The following is a 26,705-nucleotide window of genomic DNA, read 5'->3' on the forward strand; positions in this document are numbered from 1 at the left end:
TGCACCGACAATATAAAAATCATGATCGCTCAGAAAATTAGTTATTGACGTAATGCTAGTCGAAATTCAAAGCATTACAAATTTATTTATTTAAATTGAATAAAACACTCTGGAAATCATAAAACAATCAATTGCTTATTTCAGATAATAGCGCATTAATCTATAAATTTACTTCCGGTCATTTTTTACAATTATTTCCCTTGCTTTAGTTATAAAGTTAGCTTTCATAAAAAAGCTGACATCGGATCGAAAATATTATAATTTTGAAAATTTCTGGAACACGACTTTTGGTCCATGAACACAGTTTTATAATTAAGAAAACAATTGTATATATAAAATTTGTTTCTAAATATTTTAAATTTAAACCTTTCTTTTTAAGGAGGCTCGAGGGTATAACAATTTAAGAAAAAAATTAAACATTTGTTTTTCATTTCAAATTTTATTTGTTTCCTTTTGTAGTTGTTACTTTATCATATGGTACAAAAATCATTCAAAACAATCAATTCGTGTTGGCCCCAGATGACTTTTAAAATGTATACATAAGTGAAAAAGTTCCAAATTATCTCCCTTTGGTGAAAAAATGCCATTTTTTGGCTTTGAAATTGAAATATCTTTTTCAACTCATCGGTGACCTATATTTTTTAATATAATTTCCATATAAGCTGTACTTAAACTAAATTATAGAAAAATTTGGGCGATTTCTGTTATAAATTTCTTTTTTTATTTCGATATTAACTTTATTTCTCCTATTACTTCAACAGAAAAACCCCACTTTTACAAAAATGTATGCTTCCTTCGAAGGCAGATTTTGAGCGCAAATGAACGGTGACCCCACTTTTTTATTTTATTTTTCTATTAACTATAAGATAAAGTTCATTTATAGAATAATATAGAGAAATCCTATATAAATGATTTAGACCCGCGAACCCCCTTAAATGCATCAATTTTGGATTTTCAGCAGAATTGTATAATTTTCTAAAATTCTTTGTTAGTGTTCGTTTTTTGTCTTGTTTTTGTTAGCTTCTCCTTTTTCATTTGCCCTGGAGTTAAGCATTTTGGTTAATCATTTTTTAGCTGACCTGGACCAAAGGGCCAAGTGCATGAGCTTTGCTCATCACTTTGTGTTCAGCGTCGTTAACTTTTACCAAAATCTTCTCTGCTCAGAAACAACTGGTCCAAATTAAATTAAAAACTTGGCAACAATCATCATTGGGGTTTCTAGTTTAAAAAATGTGTCTAGTGACCCAGCCAACAAACCAAGATGGCTGCCATGGTTAAAAATAGGGGTTAAATGTAGACTTTTGCTTATATTTCTGAAACCAAAGCATTTAGAGGAAATCTGACATGAGGTAAAATTGTTTATCAGGTCAAGATCTATTTGCTCTGAAATTTTCAGTTGAATCAGAGAAGTCGTTGTTGGGTTGCTGCCCCCTAAATTGGTAACTTTAAGGAAATTTTGCTGTTTTTGGTAATTATCTTGAATATTATTATAGATAAAGGTAAACTGTGTACAGAAATACTGTTCAGCAATGTAAAATCTACAAATAGGTCAAAGGATCAAAATGGTTAATCAACCCTTAAGGAGTTATTGCCCTTTATAGTCAATTTTTGACAATTTATTCGTAAATTTTTGTAATCTTTTACAAAAATCTTCTCTTCTGAAACTACAAAGGCAAATTTAACAAACTTGTCTATAATCATCATAAGATTATCTAGTTTTAAAAATGTGTCTAATGACCCTAACCGTGAACTAAGATGGCAGATGGCTAGAAATAGTACATAGGGTAAAAAGCAGTTTTTGGCTCATATCTCCGAAACTGAAGCATTTAGAGCAAATCTGACTGGTGACACAAAATCATTAGATTTAGATATATCTGCCCTGAAATTTTCAGACAAATCCAGTTGTTGGGTTTCTGCCCCCGAGTTAGTAATTTTATGGAAATTTTGCAGTTTTTTGCTAATTGCTATTATCTTAGATACCATTATAGTATTTAAGGATATCTTATACTATAAATTATGATTTTAACCTTATTTTACATGATTTCAAAAGCATCAGTAAACACAGGTGAGCGACACAGGCTCTTTAGAGCCTATAGTTTTAATATCAGTTAATGATATAAAAAAGAAGATGTGATATGATTGCCAATGAGACAACTGTCCGCAAGAGACCAAAATAACACAGACATTTAAAACAACTATAGATCACTGTACTGCCTTCAACAATGAGCAAAGCCTATACCGCATAGACAGCTATAAAAGGCCCCAATAAGACAATGTAAAACAATTCAAATGAGAAAACTAATGAGTTTGTCGTAAAAACTAAAGATATTATATAAAAAAACTCTTATCATATTATTGGGTTTGTAATTACATGAGCAATACAATTGGTGCCACATGCAGAGCAGAATCAGCTTACTCTTACAGAGCACCACCCGTTTTTGGTGGGGTTCATGTTTCTTTTTTAATAAGTCTTTATTTTTTATGTTGTGTTTTGTGTACTTTTGTGAATCTGTTTGTCTGTTTCTTTTGTAGAAAGTAAAATCACAAAAATACTGAACTCAGAGGAAAATCAATTTGGAAAGTCCATAATCACATGGCAAAATCAAAAAACATAACGCATCAAAAACGAACGGACAAGAACTGTTATATTCCTGACTTGGTACAGGCATTTTCAAATGTAGAAAATGGTGAATGCTTTTTGAGTTTATTTTCTAATCTGACTTTGAATGTCCCTCTGGTATCTTTCACCCTCCCTTACTATAAGCTTTGTCATGTCTTTTTTTTTTTATGTTTTCTGCATTAAATTTATATTTATCTGTATTTCTTAAGATTGAATGGGATATACAAATATGGTCCTCCTTCAAATTATCACTCAATCTCAGCCATGTTTTGTCTGAATCTGATGTTGGTTCTCATCTTGAATATGCATGAATTGTCACTAGAAAGTTTAACAGTTAAGCAAGCAACAATCAATTACTTTGACATATGATTTTTCTTGGCTGAAAAATGTACATTAACCATTGATAATAAAATTTACAAACTTTCAGCAACTAAACATTTTTTAAGTTCTATTTCAAGATAATGCTTCTCATTTTATCAGCTTGGTTTTGTAAATGTAACATTTTAGAGAGACACTGAGCTTATAAAGTACTGTAAACATGTATTGAATAAACTTTTTTAATTGGTCAGTTTAGCTTTGGATCAATCTCAAAATTTGACTTTGCCATCCAACGCTAGGAAGACTCAAGGGGGAGAAGATTACAGGTTTGGTTGTGTGAATTGTCCAGTCAGGAAGCTTGAAGGTAACCTTGCTATGATGTCATGCAGAAATGCAAAATATTTTAAAATCTACAGCATTTGACCTCTATGACCAGTTTAAATTGATGGACATTCATAATGAAGGTTAAATTACAAAGTCTGATAAAGATTGAGTGTAAAAAAAATATAAATCCATTCAAAATTTAGGACACCAATTTCCTAAATTTAAATCTATTTAGCTGTACCCTAGTGCTTTGGCCTGTTCATATGAAAATCCAGAGAACATTGTTCATCCAATTATGGGGCAGACCTCATACTATTCAATAATTGCAAACAAGAATGTGTCCATAATACATGGATGCCCCACTAGCACTATCATTTTATATGTTAAGTGGACAGTAAAATTGGGGTCAAAACTCTAATTTGGCAATAAAATTAGAAAGATCATATCATAGGGAGCATGTGTACTAAGTTTAAAGTTGAGTGGACTTCACCTTCAACAAAAACTACTGTGACCAAAAACTTAAACCTGAACGGACGGACGAAGGACGACGGACGAACGGACACACAGACCAGAAAACATAATGATCCTCTTCTATCATAGGTAGAGCATAAAATTTTGTTTAGACCTGACTCAACATAATAAGCATGTATAACATTTAATACTAGACCAACAAGATATAATGAAAATATTCAATATCACACCTGTATCAACCCGAAACACTAATATAATCTCAAGACCTCAACGTGAGGGATTATATTGGTTGAGGGTTTAGCAAACAAAAGGCTCCACCATAATATTTCGCAAACAAAATAATAAATCATATATTTTACAAAAATATTTATTAATTATCAATAACAAGTGTCAGTAACCCAACTTTGCATTTAAGCTTGTTTTTCCATCTCCTGATTGATCTGAAAAAGAAAGAAGAGAAAATTTTAAATTCCTATTATCATTTCCCAAAAAAAATATAATTAAATGTTATTAACAGTTTCAGGATAAACTTCATGAACCCCTAAGCATGAATTGTGCATGTTTTTTGTTATTAAAAGGAAAAGAACGGCAAAATTGAAAGTGAAAGAGAGGAAAATCATTTGATACCATTGACTTATTCGATCCACAAAAAATCCTTCTAATACAGGTAAAAACGATGGTTAACATATATTTTTGAGCTTTGATTAGAAATTAATCAGACCTAGAAAAATCAAATTACTTATATGACCATCTGAGGTGTTCGGAGGTCAACTTGACAGTTAATTGGATAGCATAAATACTAAAACTACACATTATATGAAGCTACATATTATCAAGCCCATGCTCTGTAAATTTGTTTATTTTAGACTTTTTAAAATTTGGATAAATGTTTTACATGTTTATAAATTAAATATAAAAAAATGAGTCAAATTGGCTAGTGCCCCTTTCAAATAAACATTCTAAACAAATTTAATTTGCAAAGAGTTACATGAAAAAGCAATTAAATAATAAATATATGTTGGACATTTTTTTTAACTGGTAATATGTTTTGCTTATCTCAGGATTACAAGTAAACATAGGTGTGAAATATTTTCATCAACAGTCAAGGTCAGTAACAAGAATTTTTTTTTTAAACTTTGAAATTTGCCTTTGAAAAAGAGAAATAAACCAATCTCAAGTTGTTTTCAATCAAACGAGTTACACTGGTTAACCTGAGGGTAATTGTGTAAATGACATCTTTGAACAATTGGTTCTTAATGTGACAACATAACATTTAAAAGCATTATGTCATAGTCATGAACACAGTATCAACGACTCAAATGTGTGGTACAGTTTCACTTAATACAATGTACAACAAAAACACCAACTTAACTATCATAAGAAGAGTATCTACCGGGGGTTCTTATACGAAACAGTGTTGATTGTTAATTATGATCATTAATTTGAGACAATACATCTAATCACTGAAACCAGTGTTTTTTTGGGGGGCATTGTTTTCACTCAAAATAGACAACTACGTAACAGAACAATAAAACATTTACCTGATGGAGGCACCCACGTAGCAAAATCTGGGTCAGTAGAATCATAGTCTCCAGTTATCTTCCCCTGTTTATTACAAATTTTAACATTATTTTACAACCTTATATTAAAGATAAGTTGTAGTTTTCCTAATTTGAAAACATTTAAACTAATTGGTGCAAGATCATTTGTAAAACCTCTTAAAAAAGGTGCAGCTGGATGATTACAATATTGTAGTTTAAAAAAAATAAAGCTTAATTTCATTTATCTGTTTGAAATACATTACTTCAGAAGAAACTGAACTACCCAAACTTGAATGTAGAGATGTTGTATAATTGGCAATAAGACAAATATTGTCCAGAGTTCAATCGATGAGGATATAAGCAATTAAAGATAACCATATGGCTTTCAACATAATTATAATTGTTTATGATGACTATGCTAATGTAGAAGAATTCTAAAAATCTAAAACAATAAATTATGTCTCTTCCTTATTCATTATTCTGTTTCTAGTGAGTGTTGGGATTAGAATAGATCTGTTTTATTATAATGATAGTTCCAAACAATTGCATTTATTACAAATATAGATTACTAATTTAGGAACTTACTTCAGTATTTACAGGCTTCTGTTTTGGGTATTTTTTCTTCTGTTTATCTTTGGTCTGCTTTTGTTTAGATTGCAATGCATTCATGTCATTATCTTCCATGTTTGTAAATTTGGGATCATCTCCCCTTGAAGATGGATCTTTTAATCGTGCTGCAACTTCTTCCCTAGAATCTTGAGAAATTTCCATTGCTTCTTGGTCCGTATCATTTTGTTTTGTTTTATTGTCTTTTTGAATTGAATTATGAGATTTATCTTTAGTTGTTTTAATGTCGTCTGCATCTCCTTGAAGTCGTGATGAAGGATCTTCACGAGGAACTTTAGCACCTAGTTCCTCATCTTCATCTTCTTCTTCTTCTTCCTCAACAAAATCTTTTCCACCTGTTACTTTTACTGGTCTTGATGGCTGTAATATATAAAGATTGACAAGAACATAACATCAAGTTGAAATAATACCATTAATGGTTTAAAACTGACTATTTTTAATTTTAATTTCTTGTTTAAAATTCTGAGTTTAGTATGAAGTCTGTTATCACTGGACTGGAATACATATTTGTTTAGGGGTAGCTGAAGCACGCCTCCAGGTACGGGAGTTTCTAGCTGCTTTGAAGACCCATTGGTGGTCTTTGGCTGTTGCCTGCTCTGTGGTCAGGTTGTTGTCTCTTTGACACATTCCCTATTTCCATTCTCAATTTTATTTAGATCATATCAGAAACTAGGATTGAACACAGGGGAATGAAAAGGTAAGTAGTCCATGGACCTCCTCACTAATGGTTTCACTAGTCTTACTCATGGCAAGTAAATTGATAGTTTTCTGCATAAAGTTTTGAAATCTTATTTTCTTTTTCTTTTGGTCAGTGTTTTCTGTATTTCAACCATTTGTGATTTTTGATTGCCAACTTCATCAAGTTGTGAGGAGGCTTTAATTAAATTCCATCAAAGCAGGAAAAAAGATCCTTGTTAAGAAATTGGGTAAGATAATTCATGTTGTAAATGATTTGCTAGTACATGTAATTAATTGCAGCTTGTTAACCTTTTGTATGCCAACAAAATTTTGATTACAATGTCTCATATACAAGGTAACTAAAAAAACCTATGATTTTATTTAAACAACAGTGTAGTGGCATATTACCCACCTCTACTTGTGACTTGGTAAGGTTTAGGGGCCAGGTTTAGGGTCCAGCTGAAGGATGCCTCCGGGTGCTGGAATTTATCGCTGTATTGAAGACTTGTTGGTGACCTTCTGCTGATGTCTGCTATATGGTCGGGTTGTTGTCTCTTTGACACATTTCCCATTTCCATTCTCAATTTTATTTGTAACACAAAAACAATACTTACCACTAATGGTCTCTTCTGCGTTTTAAGTGACTTGATTTTACCAATAACTGGAAGTTTAATCTGTACACTTGGAGCTTTAGGTACTATCTGAGGACTGAAAAAAATCCCAAGAAAATATCAAACTGTTTTCCTTACCTAAATAAACTTGATTAAACAATAAAATGCTTGTAATTGTGAGCATTGGTTTTGATTTTGTTTTTATAGATATGTTATACGAATTTGTCGAGTTCACTTCATCGACATTTAATGCAACGATCAAGTTTCTCAGAGAATAATTCAACTGTATCTTTCTGTAAGCAACAATCAAAACAGACCAAAAGATAGACTGCAATTTGCAAATTTTGCACATGAAGAACAACACTCCAACACATTAAAAAGTATTGTTAAACTGAGGTGATCCCTATGAAGTACATGAATTGTGTTATTTTGGTTGTAGTCTTATTTTGGCTAATTTGGTTACTCCAATGAAAGAGCCTAAATTAAACGAATGAAAATAACTAACATTTAAACACCAAAATTGTAGTCTGGTACAACAATGATTGTTCAATACTTGTATTGTCATTGAACATTAATTTCTTTTTCAACTAAAGACGTAACATAATTTTGATCTCACATCTAGCCTTAAATTGTTAGGTATCACATTAATGAAACCAGATGCTCCGCAGGGCGTAGCTTTATACGACCGCTGAGGTTGAACCCTGAACGGTTGGGGCAAGTATGGACACGACATTCAAGCTGGATTCCGCTCTAAATTTGGATTGTGATTAAATAGTTGACACAGCATAGGTTTCTGACACAGAATGAATGTATTCAAATGAACTTAAAATTTTTGTTTTCTCTTAGAGCAATTCACTATGCTGTTGAATATTAATCCTCTCAAAAAAATGTTTGAAGAAATTTTCTTTTTATTTATGAAATTTCAAATGAGAAAAATTTAACCCAATTTTTTATTCACATCCCCCTTTCCCTTATTCCAAAACTAATTTCAATTAAAATATTCTAATGGAGTTTGCAACAATTACTACTCATTTAAATACATGATGTAAACAAACTGCTTGTTATCACTGAATGGTAAAGATTATTTAAATTTATCAGTTGGTAGTAAAAAGTGAATATACATTGTATATTGTATATAACAAAGATTTAAGTTGATTCTGGACAAAGAAAGATAACTCCAATTAAAAAAAATTCTTGCAGATATTTCTTGCTTACTATACTGGACAAAGAAAGATAACTCTTAATAAAAAAAAAAATTTGCTATTTCACAATATTGTGAAATTAGATATTTCTTGCCATTGCACAATACTGTGCAATTGAAAAGACTTGCTATTGCACAATACTTAATATAATAATTTTAGATCCTGATTTGGACCAACTTGAAAACTGGGCCCATAATCAAAAATCTAAGTACATGTTTAGATTCAGCATATCAAAGAGGCCCAAGAATTTAATTTTTGTTAAAATCAAACTTAGTTTAATTTTGGACCCTTTGCACTTTAATTTAGACCAATTTTAAAACTGGACCAAAAATTAAGAATCTACATACACAGTTAGATTTGGCATATCAAAGAACCCCAATTATTCAATTTTTGATGAAATCAAACAATGTTTAATTTTGGACCCCGATTTGGGCCAACTTGAAAACTGGGCCAATAATCAAAAATCTAAGTACATTTTTAGATTCAGCATATCAAAGAACCCCAAGGTTTCAATTTTTGTTAAAATCAAACTAAGTTTAATTTTGGACCCTTTGGACCTTAATGTAGACCAATTTGAAAACGGGACCAAAAATTAAGAATCTACATACACAGTTAGATTCGGCATATTAAAGAACCCCAATTATTCAATTTTGATGAAATCAAACAAAGTTTAATTTTGGACCCTTTGGGCCCCTTTTTCCTTAACTGTTGGGACCAAAACTTCCAAAATCAATACCAACCTTCCTTTTATAGTCATAAACCTTGTGTTTAAATTTCATAGATTTCTATTTACTTATACTAACGCTATGGTGCGAAAACCAAGAAAAATGCTTATTTGGGTCCCTTTTTGGCCCCTAATTCCTAAACTGTTGGGACCGAAACTCCCAAAATCAATACCAACCTTCCTTTTGTGGTCATAAACATTGTGTTTAAATTTCATTGATTTCTATTTACTTTAACTAAAGTTATAGTGCGAAAACCAAGAAAATGCTTATTTGGGCCCTTTTTGGCCCCTAATTCCTAAAATGTTGGGACCAAAACTCCCAAAATCAATACCAGCCTTCCTTTTATGGTCATAAACCTTGTGTTAAAATTTCATAGATTTCTATTCACTTTTACTAAAGTTAGAGTGCGAAAACTAAAAGTATTCGGACGACGACGACGACGACGACGACGACGACGCCAACGTGATAGCAATATACGACGAAAATTTTTTCAAAATTTGCGGTCGTATAAAAAGAAGTTCCTCACTTCATATGATAAATCATTGAAGAATTTTAGGGTCATGCGACATTACCTTATCAACTCTGGTAATGAAGCAGACTTAGCAATGTTGACAAGTTTTCTGATCTTCATTTCTTTCTGTTTAAGTTCTATCAGTTGTCTTTTCAATGCCATTTTAGTTTTTGTATCCATGACACCAGACTTTATTGCCATCATGTAGGCATCTAGAGCATCAAGGTCATCATTGTCCATGGCTGCTGCATCTAAAAAAAGAATCTGGCATTTCAATATATAGCACTACCACAGGTTAGTGGAGGTTGGGTGCCAGCTATCATGTTTAACCCTGCCACATTCGATATGTGCCTGTTCCAAGTCAAGAGTCTGTAATTAAGAAGTTGTTATGTGTTGCTGTTGATCATATGTGTTGTTTTTTTAAATAAATAAAGAACTTAAAAAATCAGGTGAATGTGAGAAAATCATATCTCATCAAATAAGTGTTGTTGTAGCAAAATCTAAGTCTTTCTTTCAAAACCTCAAAAGTCATTTGTGAAACTGAAATTTTTATTAGCAGACATGGGTTATGGATCATTAAAGATTTTTTGTTTATTTGTTGTTTTCCAAATAATGCAAAGCAACTATATTAGTAATAAGGGATTTTTGAAGCCCCTTTCTAGGCTACATGTTCAATTTAAATCACATAGATCTGAATAAATGAGAAAATCAGACAAACATATTGAAAAAAAATACAAAGTTCAGGAGCTTGTAAATTCAGTGGTTGTCGTTTGTTTATGTGTTACATATTTGTTTTTCTTTTATTTTTTTAAAAATAATAAGGCTGTTAGTTTTCTCCTTTGAATTGTTTTACATTGTCTTATCGGGGCCTTTTATAGCTGACTATGTGGTATGGGCTTTGCTCATTGTTGAAGGCCATACGGTGACCTATAGTTGTTAATGTTCCGTGTCATTTTAGTCTTTTGTGGATAGTTGTCTCATTGGCAATCATACCACATCTTCTTTTTTAAATGATTATATTGAAAATAAAACAACAAATTCCAATTGAATTCAATACCTCACTCATATTACCTGATTTAGCTTTTTCCAGCTTTGCTTCAATTCCTTGTATTTCTTTAGTGATTGTGTCATGCTTTTCTACCTAAAGAATATAATATAAAATAAATGTATTGAAAATCAAAATGATCACAAGAAAAAATTGTTAAAAAAAACCAACAGAAAAACAGAATCCCACTCAGTTTCAGTTGGTTTTTTTTAATGTAATTATCTCCCATGTTTGTAAAGTTTGGATTATCTCCCTCTGAAGTTGGATCTTTTGACCTTGCTGCAACATCTTCTTTCTATTCCTGTGAAATTTCCATTGCTTCTATTATTTTTTTTTTAATCGTTTATTCAGGGGAATGATCAGTGTGCACTTTTCTCACAAAGACCAATTGCACTTAGCACTTATATCTAAGAATAAATACAATAAAATACTATTTATAACTGATGATGGTTTATATGCAAGACCTACTAACCAAACTTTTATATGTTTCTGTTTTTTGTTCATCTTTTCCTGCTTTTTTCATTCTTTGTCGTCTTTTCTTCTCTATATCTCCTGTTCTGTCCAGGTATAAGTCTTCATCACTGTCATAAAAATCATCATCTTCCCAATTCTTCTGTTTTCTCTTCCTGCTTTCTGTGAAACAGTGAGGAGAACATTGGATGTGTATCAGTGACACGTGTTATTAAATTTTTCTTTCATAAACAAGCAATTGTTAGTCAAAAGATCATATTTTTTAACTGTAGTTAAATAAGTGTAAATCAGTCTGATTGGTAACTTATTATTCTTTGGATATCAATTTTTTCATGGATTTCTTGGGTATTGGTAAACTATGAAATTAAATGATCAACAAGGAAATTTAGTATCCACAAACATACATACTTTTATCATGTTAATTGGTACCATGAAAATAAATGAATCCACAGTAGTAATTCTCAAGTTTTCCTTCAGACTTAGTGGTGAAAACAAAAGATAAACAATAACATTTCCATTTGTTGCTAAATTACAAAAAAAAATCTTACTGAAGTGTTATGGCATTAAAAAAATTGGGGATCTTTTTGAGAAAAAAAAATATTAGGACTAAATTGGGGTATGTATCACTAAAACATTCATATCAATATTTTCTTCTTGTCTCATATGTTTTTCTGAACAGCCCAAACGGTGGTGATAGCTAATGTCTAATGGTCCCAGGTGTAATTAATCTGCAGTTAACAAGGCTTATTTAGATTCAGAGCTTGACATACAGTTTGGACATTTTTCTATCATGAACAATATATGTTGACCTCTGCATCTTCTTCTCTTCTTGAACGCTTTTGAATTGTTTGCTACATGTAGTTTAAGGGTTCCTCCATCATTAAAATTTCATCGATGAGGATCCCTCTAAACCCCCTTTTTTTATTCATATTTACCATGTGTTGATGCTCGTAACAAGTTCATTCTATCTAATATCCTACATCCTTCTAAAGCACATTGTAGCACCGCTTCCTTCTTCTTACCCGAAACAATAGCCTCAGCAATTACTGGTTCCCCATTAGGTCCATCAACTGGTAACCTATAATAAAATCATATAACTGTTTAATAATAAGAACAAGTCATGTTTAATATGATAGCATTTAAAAGGTTAAATAACCAAGGAATCTGCATTCAAGTATTCCGAAGGAACTTACATGGATCAGACAACACTGAATTATTCTTTTAATTAGAAAAAAATATCGATGAAAGCAAATATAACACACCAATTCTTCAACAAAAGATGACATCCATCTAAAAACGCTTTAATTCAAAAGTTGCTGCATTTAATCTATCCATCTCTTTTCAAGGTCAATATACATATCAATCACTTTCAGGAAATTGTTAACATGTTCTCATCTTTATTGAAAATGGTCAAAAATAATTTTAATTAGAAATACAGCTACAAGCAATCAAGCATTCCATCCTATATGCATAAGACCCATTATATCTTTAATTTGTTGATTAAATTCTTTGTCATGGATTATAGAATTTGTAAGAATATTTTTTTTTTATTTACCCTAAATGAGACAGCAAACAAACACAAACAAATAAAAGATATAAATTGACTTACTCTACCGCACATTTGTATTTCCCACTTCCTCCATCTGTTACGATATATTCTGGTTCTTCATAACCTACAAATACATGTATAATATACTACGTAATTAATCATTTATCAGTAAAAGGTAAAATTTTTTTTGTAGTAGAAACAGTCAGTGCTCTAAACATGCCCTTTTAGCATCATGGTAATAATATGTAAAAGGAAAATCTTTTCTTTTCAGAAAAACATTGTTTGAAAGCATGCCAAATGTAATGATCATTCTTCAAACAGCAAACATTTGAAATTGTAAATTATGTCTCATTTTTAATAAAATGCAAATTGTATATGATCTCTTCATTAAGAATTTAATATGTGTGTAATTCATACAACAAACTGTTTACACACCTTTTGCAAAAAAATAAAAAAGACAATCTGATGGAAAGCAACATTGCCATTTAATTCAAATTCAATGAACCATTAAAGTACAAGGACAAAAATCTCTGCAAAAATGAAGTTTTCCAATGCAAATACAAACATGACAAAAGCATAAGTGTTTCCCAAAAATGATCATTACAGACTAGATATGAAACTGTTAGAGCTGCTATAGTGGAAAAAGTATGCTTTTAGCAGTATTCAGTTTTGCCTCCCTAACTTTTTCATAAACAACAAAACCCAGAGTCTGTACTATCAACCTTACCCTCTCTTTCATAAAATCCTTTCAGAGCCTTCTTAGGATCATCAACATAAAGATCTTCATTTTCTAACTTGATTTCTTCAGATGGTGCGTTTGTACCTTCATCTTCAATAGCATCATCAGCTGTAAACATACCATAATAAATTCACAAATAAATAAGTGCATTAAGGTGGTACCCAACACTTTAACTAAAATTAATTTGACTCGTTTAATTTTCTTCAAATTTTGACAAAGTATTTTCTTTCGACCCTTTGACCAAAATATAAAAATTTCAAAAAATTTGAACCAATCGTTTTATCAGAAAAATTACACTGATTATATAGCAGTTTGACAAACACTTATTTTGATCATTGAAAAGCTTAATATTCCCTTAACAACACAACGTTATCAAAACGTTTAGCTGATTTTACAGAGTTATCTCCCTAAATTGTTGGGTACCATTATATTATTTTGATCTTTTTTAACAACTGGAATTATTGTAAGATTTATTTGGTTTGGTAAATGCCAGTTTGTGCATTATAACTATTCAATTATGAGTATTCTAACGTTATAAATATATCAAGCAGACTGACACCTAAAAATTAACAAGATTATTTTACTTTAAAGAAATCTTGTAAGTTGACCATTGTCTCTAACCATTTCCATTGTTTTCTAAAACAATCAAAATCAGGTAATAAAATACTTTAATCAAAAGTGCTGAATACTGGAATTTTGATATAGTTTTTTTCCTGTTTCACTTAACAAATAAGCAATAATCAAGTACATTTTCTAATGAAAACCTAAATCTGATAAAAAATATCCAGATCCTTTGTCCAAACTTTGCTTAAAAGGATATGACAAGACTCTGTTTTATTTTCTGTACCCTGTGTACTGCATGTATTGTATTCCTTCTGTCAATTAAATTTCTAACTCCAAATTTTTTTCATATGTGAATCAAAATCAAAAGATTCAAAAAGATCCCTAATGCGAGATGGGAAATAGATTATTTTCAGATTTTATAGTTAAGTGTTGACACATGATCTCTTTTTTAATCAGTTTGTCATGGTGTGTTATTTGGCTTAAATTTGTGTTTGTGTTATTTTGGATAAAAATATGTTTTATTTTTTGAAAGAAAATTTAATGTTTGTATTTTGTAAAAGTTTTAATTAATTTGTTTAGTTGATTTTACCTATGCTGTGGCATTAGTACTCGAAATGTCACAGTTTGCTCAAAGCACTTTATTTTGAAATATTAATTGTAATTAACAAATGTCATTTTGAAAGTTAAGAATTTTATCAAAACATTACAGGATTAGCCTTTGTCAATTAAAGTTTATTTTTGCTAATGAGAGTATTATTAACATGTCGAGACATATTTATTTATTTTAGATTTTAGTATAAATATCGTTGTAAATTTTGGAAAGGCAGTCAGTGTTTCGGAAGCGTAACCTCACACTACTCATGTCATTATACTGGCCCTTTAAGACTGTCTACCAGTCTACCAGTTGACTGTGTAGTGTGAGACAAAATTTATCTCTGACTCATAATTTAACTTTGGAAATACTTTTTAAGATTGTTTTATTTTGGAAACTTTTACATTTTGAATTAGAGATTAAGTACATTTTATGATTTAGTAGTTTTGGCATTTATTTTATATTTTACATTTTAAGGAGAAATAGTTTTACTTTGGACTTGATATTTAGATTTGATACTTTGTACTTTAATTAGATTATTATTATTATTATTTGGAATTGTTTACTAATTGATTTGTTATCATCATTCGTTTAAATTGTTACAGTAATTAAAGGGGCACTAGCTACGATATATATAAAAAAAATAAAGTATGATTTTTTTTAGATCAATCATTAATCAAATTGGAATAATGAAATAATAATTTGCTTTTAGCAATCAATTTCCTTTAATTTTGTTGAAATAAGCGATTAAACATAATTTTTGACTGATTCGCTTGCAAGTGAAAACGTCATCATCATTCTAACCGGTATTCATGTGAACTTCAAGTTAACCCCTAGCTAGAGATTGACAACGCATGCATTGTACGTGTACTGGTTATTTAAATAAAAAGAATGTCAACAATGAAAGTGAAACTACGGTAAATCATTTGATTACTAATTCGATGAACATAAAATCATTCTTATATGGTTAAAAACAATTAGAAGCATCTATTTTTAATCTATAAAATAAAATCAAACAGACCTATAAAAATTCAATTGCACGTGTTGTTTTAATCTATTCGTATCTTTTTTTTTGTTTACATCGCTTATATGGTCATCTGAGGTCAAATCGATAGTTAATTAGATGGCGTCTGGACTAAAATACACACGAAACGAACCTATATATTATCTACCCCATGCTCTGTAAACTGTTTATTTTAGACTTTTGATAGTTTGGATAAATGTTTTACATTGTTATAAACCAAATATGAGAATTTGAGTCAAATCGGTTACAATGAATTTGACAGCTAGTGCCCCTTTAAATTATGAAAACCTTCCTTGCGTTTTAGCTATGCCTATCAGAACATTAAGTCTAGCGATAGACTGACCCCCTGTCCCTTGGTTCCAGCACATACGAGTTAGCTCCCCCTTATCTTACAGTGCTCTCGAGTGGACCTTGGTGACAGATATGGTGGAGGACCCGGGCATGATTCAAATTAGATTCTGAAACTGCATAGCTAGAATGTAGGTTGGCAAAATTCATTCAAAATTATTTAAAACTTAAAATTTCAAAATTGAGACAACAGCAGGAGAGACTATGAGAGGAAGAGAGAACCAGTAGCAGGAGAGACAAGTTGCAGATTAAACAACACATAACTAAAAGATAAGTACATCTTGCCTATTATAATACACTTTAATAACTTTTAAGTGAAAAGTATAGATGTATGTTGATTCTTGGTGTGAATCTGTTAACTTTAAATAAATATTTGTTTGTGCAAAAACTTTACAGGAGTTAAAATTCAGTTCAGGAGAAACTGTACTTGTGCAAATAATTTTATACGATCTGGAAATTTGACTCATAGTAGAGAGAATTTAACATTTAGTTCAGGAGAGATTTTATTTGCATAATTAATAAAGTTATAACTTAAGGTAGATAGAATCGAACATAAACAATATACTGACAAAAGTACTTTAAGTTTCAGTTTGGTAATTGGAATAGAAATATCATTATGGGTAGAAAAAGGATTTCAAAAGGATGGTGCTGCCAAAAAGACAGATGTGCCAGGCTATCCAGTGTAATACCAGGAACAGCAAGTGTCCAGTTTACTACAACCATGGAGAGGAACTTTGTCGAAATTGGACTAGAGGACCACCAAGTGAGATGTTTAGTTGACAGTGGAGCATCTTTTAGCTGTATCAGTCAACATCAGCTGTACCGTTTAAACACCACTACAGCGATACAGAGATCAACGATAAATAGTGCAATAGGTGTCTGTGGAGAAGTGCATGCGATAATTGGTGAGATTGTACTACAGCTATCTTTTGGACAATACAAAATTTACCAGAAATTCCGTATATTTGAAACATTACATGCAATTTTTACAGATTTTACAGTATTGTGTTCTGTCTCCTACTTTCATGTTGCTAACGTGACGGAGACATAAATTAGTAACGTTAGCGACATTTGGACATGTCACATTAGCAACAACATCTTTAAAAGTTAAAATGTATGCACACAGTGATGTTTAATATATGCCTGGAGTAATAAAATTGTACAGTCAGGTTTAGAATTTCTAAATATACAGAATGTCATTTGCAGGTGTACTTTATATCAAATGAATCCACAAGAAACCAATTCGTAATAGTAACATTAGCAACATCTACTATCATGACATTACGTTTTGTTGCGAACGTCTTTTTGATGGACGGAATATATTTAAGGTCCTCTTGTAACGATATTACATACAACTTACCTTCTTTGCTTCCCCATCATGTGAAGGAACTGACTCTGAATCTATTTCTGCAAAGGGCGATATCGTAACTCCTATACAAGAGAGTTACAGATCTAAATATATGTTGCTCACGTGACACTGATTTGGACGGAAACCTCGAGCAGTAACGTTCGCAAAAAATAAAACAGCCAATGATATTGATTCCTCAAGTCCTTTGACCCCCTTACGTCATCCAAATTTAATATGATTGCTATTTTCAATTATTTATAAAACCAGGGATAAAAATAACTTCAATGGGCTGTCTGAGAACCAACAAGAAAATTGCGATCGTGACATACCACAATGGACGGAAAAGACGTGACGTTAGCAACAATATTATTTAATTACCTTTTTTAGCCTTTACCAATAAAAATCTGCCTTAAAGTTATGATTGAAACACAAAAGAAGACTTTTTATTAAAATATAAGTCCATGTTATTAGGCTCCACTTCTAAATAATACTTCAAAATTCCACTCCAAATAAGCTGGATGTCAGTAAAGTAGGTCATGATGTCTATTCCATGTCCAATATTTTGAAATTAAAAACCCTCTAATTCTAACAAAAAACACAAACACAGAGTAATTTTTATTTTTATTTACTCAGAAAGACACATTTTATTCAATAACATAATGCATTACTCCATTACACAGTCTGTTTCACAGTTTCAGCAATTGCTTTTTTGATGGATACAAAAAAACAACAATTCCTTCTTATTGTAAAATCTACCATAAGCTATATTAGGATTAGACTTTTTGAGAGACAATAAAGTGAAAACAAATTTTGAAAACATGACTTTAACGATACCAACTCAGAAGAATTCAGCAATGAAAATGGAACATCAAGATAGTGTCGCTCATGTTACCATAGCAACCTTTCAAGACAAAAGTGCAGTTACAGCTTTGGCAGAAACCGTGAATTCAGTGATTTTAGAACCTCAATCAGAAACAATTATACCGGTTAAAATTCCAAAATTTCAAATAGGAAGTACAGTAATTTTAGAACCGTGCCATAAACTTCAGTCACGCTTTTCTATAGCTGGTGGAAAAACTGTTTGTAATATTGATAATAACAACATGGGAATTTACAGACTTTTAAATCCAACAAATCAAACTATCTATTTGGACTCGAAATTACAAATTGCTGTTGTGCAGCTACTTAACTTTAGAAATATTCATGCTTTCAAAGAACAAGATGAAGGATTTTTATGCAGTGTTTTGGAAAGTGAGAAATATTGGAATAATAACTGTCAAAATGTGTTAACAGACTTAGGGATTAATTTAGATGGTGCAGACTTAAGTTTAAATCAGAAGCAGAAACTTTGTGAATTTTTAAGCCAGAACAGAGATATATTTGCCAAGGATTTATCTGAACTTGGTAAAACTGAAATGCATTATCATACCATCCATACAAAAGGTGATAAGGTGGTTAGTTTAGCACCTTATCGTCAATCACCACAGATGCGTGCAGAAATCGAGCGACAACTAGATGAAATGGAGAGACATGGTATTATCGAAGAGTCTACATCACCATTCCACAGCCCTGTAGTGTTAGTTAAGAAGCAAAATGGTGAATTTCGTTTTTGTGTGGACTTTCGTGTACTCAACAAGATAACTGAGCCGCTTTCATTTGGAATTCCACACATGTCAGACATTTTGGATACTTTAGCTGATGCCAAGCCTGAGCTATATTCAACTATCGACCTTCGTTCAGGATTCTGGCAGGTACCGTTAGACCCTGCCACAAAATACAAGAGTGCCTTCATTACCCACAAGGGAGTTTACGAGTTCAACAGACTAGCATTTGGTATGATGAATTCACCTATGACATTCCAGTGTTTAATGACCAAAGTGCTGAAAAATCTAAATTTTAAGATCGCGTTAGTCTACATAGATGATGTTTTAATTTTTTCCAAGAACTTTGAGGAACATTTACAACATTTAAATTTAGTGTTTACCAATTTAAGAAGTGCTAATCTAAAATTACATCCGTCGAAATGTAAATTTGCAAAGAAGGAAGTTAAGTATTTAGGACATGTTATTTCTAAAAATGGAATTAAAGTGAACCCAGAAAACACTGAAAAAGTTTACAATTTTCAAACTCCTAAGAATGCGAAACAAGTGAAAAGTTTTTTAGGAATGGCGAACTATTACAGAAAATTTGTGAAGGACTATGCGTGTATTGCCACACCATTAACATCACTTTTAAAGAAAAATATGAAATTTAACTGGACATTGAAATGTCAGAGGGCATTTGATACTCTGAAAAATGCACTTATTTCCGCACCTATTCTAGTGTTTCCAGAATTTGATAAACCATTCATATTATCCACAGATGCATCTGAATATTCAATGGGATATGTGTTAAGTCAGATTCAGAATGGAGTGGAGCATTCCATTGCTTATGGTGGAAGATCTCTTCGTGGTTCTGAACTTAGATGGCATATAACAGAAAAGGAAGCACTAGCTCTAGTGGATGGAATACAGCACTTCAAACATTATTTGGCAAATCAAGAATTCACTGTGTATACCGACAATGTATCTGTTAAGTATCTACAGAAAATCAAAGACTGTCAAGGTCGTCTAGGAAGATGGAGTTTGCTACTTCAGGGATACAACTTCAAGATTATACACCGTGAAGGCTCTAAGAATACTGCCGATTGTCTATCCAGGCAACAGTACACAAATTCAACAGCACAAGACTCAAGCGATTTGGCAGAACATTTGTACAATATTAATGAAAAGGAGTATACTGAAACTGTATTTTTTTATAAAGGAGAAAGTGAGGAAAATGTAATCGCGAACATACAAGAAACTGAAATTCAAGAACCTGAACTCAAGAATTTATCCAAACATCAAAAAGAGTGTCGAGACTTTTCCGAAATTTACAATTACAAGTTTAATAGAGAATTACCAGATGATGCAATTTTAGCGAGAACAATAGTAGCGGAATCATACAATTTTGAAATAGAGGATGGAATTTTAAAACATTTTTATTCAAAGAGGTGTAAACAAGTACCGAGACATGAGCGTTTAGTGAAACAGATAGCTGTTCCTAGAATTTTACGTGACGACGTTTTAAGGTCTTACCATGACTGTATTCTAGGCGGTGGTCATCAAGGTTTCGACAGAACATACTCATCACTTCGTAATAAGTACTTTTGGCCTTCAATGTATGAGGATATTAAACAATACGTTAAAACATGTGAAGTGTGTCAACAATCGAAAAGGAATTATGGTGCTAAACGACCACCTCTTAAACCACAAATAAGTGATGACATATTTAGTAGATGGCATATGGACATACTTAGTGGTCTACCTACAACTCCAGACAAATACAAACATGTACTTTTAGTGGTGGACAGCTATTCTAAGTGGAGTGAAATATTCCCTTTAAAAACACAAGAAGCTGGTGAGGTAGCAGGAATACTGTACAGGGAGATTATCTCACGATACGGAGCACCTAGAGTTCTCATATCAGACCGCGGCAGGAATTTTACGTCGAACCTTGAAAAAGCATTATCTGAAATGTTTCAGATTACAAGACATTTAACGAGCTCCTATCATCCGCAAACAAATGGATCTGTTGAAAGAATGAACTCCGTTATTCTCCAATCTATTCGCAGTTATGCTAAAGATCAGCAAGATGACTGGGTTCATCTATTACCAGGAATCATGATGGCATACCGAGCCACTCCAGCAACTCAGTCAACTGATTTCTCACCATTTTTCTTGTTGTTTGGACGAGAGATGTGTCTGCCGATTGATACTTCTCTCATACCTAAGGAACATTTAGCCCAAGATCATAGGATATTTTTAGGAAGAATTCTGCAAAATTTAGAAAGAACTAGGAAAATTGCATCAGAGAACATAGAAGTAGCCCAAGAGAGAAATAAACGCCAATACGACAAGAATACACAGGAACCAGAATTTAGACCTACCCAAAGAGTTTGGCTATACTGTACTAAAGTTCCTGTAGGAAAGGCTCCAAAATTGCATCGTAAATGGGTAGGTCCATATTATATAACTCTTGTGAACAGATCAAACCACACATATAGAATCAGAAATTGTGCGAACAACAAAGAAGTGAAGTCACTAGTAACTGCGCATAGGTTGAAGCCATACTATGACCCTAACACTAGACCAACTAATCCGCCTCCAGAACATGAAAATGATGACGATGAGTTAGATCCAGACGAAATAGGTCGACAAGATAACAACGACAGACAACAACAAAATCGAAGACAGCAAAATGGAGACAACAATGACAGACAACAACAGAACAGGGGACAGAAAAATGATAACAACAATAATAGACAACAACCAAACACAGACCAGAGAATTGGTAACAACAACCAGAACCAACCACGCAATCTGCCTGTTGGCAACACCAAACCATCCTGTCAAGATTGTAAACGTGGAAATTGTACTCCATTTAGTGAAGAAAACATTGACCGTCTAATGGCTTCAAATCGAGGTAATGGTACACTATATTACAAAATAAAATTCAAAACAGGACAAACTGAGTGGCATTTTCCATGCAAAATTCCAACAAATATAGTGCGTCAATTTCATGTGGACAGAACAATGAGCGGGAAAAAGAGAAAAAGACCTCTAAATCAAACCAAGCATAAATTCTTTAATAAAGCTGACAAACCAGGAAATGAAGAAAATAAGGAAACTAGTACCAATTCGCAAAAGGAATCTGTAAATGTGCTTTCAACCAATAACAACCCTTCTTTGGATTATTCACAACCTGAAAAATTACTAGCAGTGCGTTTAATAAATAAAAAGGCTTATTATCTTATTCAATCTGGAATTATTCAGAGGTGGCATTCAATTACATCTGTTCGAAACCATGCTCATAATTTTATCAAATATTTTACAACAATATTTGAGGAGAGATTGCTGAAAGAGAAATTGAACTATCTTCAGGAAAAACACCAAGGAACACTGAAACAGGAATTTAGTAGCTGTGGTCAAGGATTTAAAGTACATGAAGCAAGAGTTGACAATAGTGGAAAAATGGAGTTTTTGTTAAGTTGGATGAACCCAATTATGCCTCCAGAATGGCAGATTTTTGATGAAGTGCCGAATGGGTGCATTGACACTTTCTTAAAAGAGTTAACCAGAGTGTTCCAAAATGAGATAAATCCATGGTGATTTGTTTTAAACAATTTGTGATTCATTAGGACAATGTTTGAGACTTGAAAATAGTATTTTAGTAGCATGTAAATCTATTTAGTTTTTCTAAAACATTTTTTTTTTCTCGGGGTAGGTAGTTTTAGGACTTAGTGTGAGTGCACGCATACTATTTCTTATTACTACATCTTTTGATTTTGGTTAAAGTGTCTTGTCTTTTTGGAGATTTACACAACAATATAAAGGTTGAGAGAAGCTAGCTAGCTGACACTTATTGTATATATATTTTTTTTTCTGGCGCCAGGTTATATATATAATTTGAATAGAGTGTATTTAGATATTTTTAAGATGTTAATATGTGAATGTGTATATCATGTTTGGGGACAAACATATTGGAGTAGGGGGGAATATGTCATGGTGTGTTATTTGGCTTAAATTTGTGTTTGTGTTATTTTGGATAAAAATATGTTTTATTTTTTGAAAGAAAATTTAATGTTTGTATTTTGTAAAAGTTTTAATTAATTTGTTTAGTTGATTTTACCTATGCTGTGGCATTAGTACTCGAAATGTCACAGTTTGCTCAAAGCACTTTATTTTGAAATATTAATTGTAATTAACAAATGTCATTTTGAAAGTTAAGAATTTTATCAAAACATTACAGGATTAGCCTTTGTCAATTAAAGTTTATTTTTGCTAATGAGAGTATTATTAACATGTCGAGACATATTTATTTATTTTAGATTTTAGTATAAATATCGTTGTAAATTTTGGAAAGGCAGTCAGTGTTTCGGAAGCGTAACCTCACACTACTCATGTCATTATACTGGCCCTTTAAGACTGTCTACCAGTCTACCAGTTGACTGTGTAGTGTGAGACAAAATTTATCTCTGACTCATAATTTAACTTTGGAAATACTTTTTAAGATTGTTTTATTTTGGAAACTTTTACATTTTGAATTAGAGATTAAGTACATTTTATGATTTAGTAGTTTTGGCATTTATTTTATATTTTACATTTTAAGGAGAAATAGTTTTACTTTGGACTTGATATTTAGATTTGATACTTTGTACTTTAATTAGATTATTATTATTATTATTTGGAATTGTTTACTAATTGATTTGTTATCATCATTCGTTTAAATTGTTACAGTGATTAAATTATGAAAACCTTCCTTGCGTTTTAGCTATGCCTATCAGAACATTAAGTCTAGTGATAGACTGACCCCCTGTCCCGTGGTTCCAGCACATACGAGTTAGCTCCCCCTTATCTTACAGTGCTCTCGAGTGGACCTTGGTGACAAGTTTATAAAAACTTGTAAATTGTGAACTATTTTATAAATTTACCCATTCCCCAAGAACAACCACCATCATCTTCTTTCTTTCTGATTGCATCTAACTTTTTTTCTTGTGCTGCCATGTCTGCATGTCTTAAAACTTCAGCTTCTTTTGTTTGTCTTTCTCTCTGTTCTTTAAGTGCGGTGACTGACAAATCTGATTCTTCTTCTTGGTCTTCACCTGGTCCCTAAAATATTTTCATTTGTAAATTTTAAAAGATAGAGTAAAAAATATTCAAAACCAAGCTTTACATGTACATGATGAAATTAATAAACTGGACTGTAAATATTGGAAATCAACAATGGGATAATGACAACAAAATAGCAATACACATGATACACTTACATGACTTGCCAAAACTTGATTACAAAGTTATTAAACACAAAACCATTATCATGATTATAAAAAAGGTGTGAAAGGACTTTGGGTGCTAACATGTAGGGTACGAAAATGAAAGGGCGCGAACATGTTTTTGTGCGAACAGACCCTAATTTAACTTACATGACTTCTCATAATGACCATAATGCATTAATGGAAATCAAGTTACCTGTAAAATATAAAGCCTTGAACTCCCTCCAAATTTCAATACATGACCAACATGTACACGATAGTATCTGTTTGCATATACTCTATTTTTATTTATCCATGTTCCATGGGTACTGTCAAGATCATAAAGATACCAGCCAATGTTCTGCTTTTCAGATTTTATTTTAGAAAACTGAAGAACGGCATGATGTCTTGATAATGAAGGATGTTCCATACTAACATCACAACTCTGCAGTCTTCCAAACACATAAAACGATTTGCCCAAATCTATTTTGTCAATAATGACCCCATTTTTCAGAACTTCAAGACTATATTTGTCGTTACTAATTCCTCCCCACGATGGTTCCTTGTACGGAATAGGTGTTGATGTCTCTTTCAGTTGTTCCGCTGGGGATAATAAGCTCAGTTTGTTTGTGATAGTTCCTTTGTCATCAGTATTATCCATGGCTTCTGTACTGACTGTAGTGCCATTATTAGTTTCTATTGTGCTAGTGGCGGGTTTTTCATTTTGTTTAGATGTTACTAAGCCAGGGACTTTGAATGTATGTTTTTCAGCCATTTCGACAGGGACAGTGCTCTTTTCTGGTTGTTTTTCATCACCAGATGGTTCAAACTGTGTATCAAGTTCACCATTAGCGGTCTCTAACATATCACCGACGTTTTGTTCGGCCATGATTCTATCAATTATCTCCCTTTGACGTTTTCAAATCCCTTGTGTACTCAGGCAAAAACATCTGCGTTTTCCATTTGACATTAGCTATATAGACATGTATTCAAAACATCAGAACAAATTCACCAATCAAATTAAAAATACCGTCAAGAATCAATTCAACACAAATGTGTACCGTAAAAATATTTGGACTATGTTCTAAGCGGCAAAGAAAGGTGCGTTCTGGAAATAGTTTTTGTACGCATTTAATTAATTCCCATAAAAATACATTTAACGCGAAAAAAAAAAAAATATATAATTAGGGAGCCAGCCATAAGTCCACAAAATCAATTCTTTTGATATTTAAAGAGTTCGAACAACCAGTATAGACATCCACGAATAACAGTCTAAGATTGTTTGATTTGAATGTCGGAGGTGTACTGGTAAATTTGTAAACATTTAAAAATTTGAGAACCGTTTTCAATAGTATTTCCAGCAAAAATGAATATAAAAACTACAACTTAAAAGAGTGAGTATTATAAAAGGAAACTACAAAAGATAAAATACATGCATATATAACAATTGAAATATTGGCTTAGCGGAGACATCGACAATTTAAATATATATCTTCGTACAATATTTTGTATCTTGCATATACTAGTCAATACAATTCACTATTTGTTTACTACATGTTAAGCCGAAAACTTCTTCTTCCTATGACGGGAAAGACTCCAGTGCCAGAGTGTGGAATATTTTGGAACTGTGACACTGTGTACATGGAAATGGAGGTTGAAAATTGTGATAAAATAAAAATTAAATATTTGCCACACGGTTCAATTACATTTAAGATAACATTAGTTGTAGCTTGATGTTAAACATATTCACATTATGTTTAGTGGCTTAAATACAATAGTTAATTATCCATGCAAGATCTTCCAAATGTTATGGTGGATATACCACCTTTGAAGGATACCAGGGAGGATGCCATGCAAATTGACTACGGGAGATCATTGCAAACAGCAATTGTTCTGGGGGATGACTTAAAAGTAGTTTTTGATTGTATAGGCCGACACTTATGTTGTCCTCTAGTATGCCTGTCAGATTGTGTCAGGAATTCATAAGTGAATTCAACAAACAACAGATAACAGCAAGCGTAAAAGTTGTGCAACACGAGCCCGGGACGTAACTACCTATGAGGCAGGCCTCCCCTGAATTTTCTACACCAAAATTTGTTTTTGAAGTAATAAAATAAAATATTGACAATATGTACACGAAGAACTTGAATTTGTATTATAAACAACACACGTTTACAGCTTTAACGGTGTTTAACATGATACGTGATATATCTATTATTTCCCAGATTTTTGATCGAAAGTGAACCATTTCGGTATTTGTTTTAGTTTTTTTTCGAGTGGCCATCCATCTGTTATTCACTCAGTATTTCCTATGTCGTACGAGAACGCATATGAAACTTTGCTTTCGACAATTCTAAATAAAACTTAACTAATCAACTTTATTTAGTGGCTCAATTAAGCAGATCTAGAGGAAGTTCCCTTTGTATTGTGAATCTTTTATGATATCGGAATTTCGTTACCGGCTGAATCAGCTGTTGGATAAATTTTTTAATGTGTCTAGTCTAGTCAGACAGTTCGTCTCCCGATCGTACGAGAACATTATAATGGTCAATGTCATAGTCGTTA

At 32.1% G+C, this 26,705-nt stretch overlaps 1 protein-coding gene across 1 annotated transcript; it reads right to left on the reverse strand.

The window, feature by feature from the left end:
* Nucleotides 1-4,086: 4,086 nt before the first annotated feature.
* On the reverse strand, nt 4,087-25,225 carry LOC134710097 (kanadaptin-like). The gene is made up of 12 exons (XM_063570290.1): nt 24,358-25,225; nt 23,820-23,997; nt 13,421-13,540; nt 12,754-12,817; nt 12,080-12,222; nt 11,146-11,306; nt 10,700-10,769; nt 9,690-9,879; nt 7,194-7,287; nt 5,860-6,261; nt 5,275-5,338; nt 4,087-4,173 (listed from the first exon to the last, which is right to left on the reverse strand). Exons 1-12 carry the CDS (start codon nt 25,027-25,029, stop codon nt 4,124-4,126), a joined length of 2,208 nt encoding a protein of 735 aa, XP_063426360.1. The 5' UTR covers nt 25,030-25,225; the 3' UTR covers nt 4,087-4,123.
* Nucleotides 25,226-26,705: the final 1,480 nt, after the last annotated feature.

Source organism: Mytilus trossulus, chromosome 3, assembly GCF_036588685.1.
Source record: "Mytilus trossulus isolate FHL-02 chromosome 3, PNRI_Mtr1.1.1.hap1, whole genome shotgun sequence".
Classification (NCBI taxonomy): domain Eukaryota; kingdom Metazoa; phylum Mollusca; class Bivalvia; order Mytilida; family Mytilidae; genus Mytilus; species Mytilus trossulus.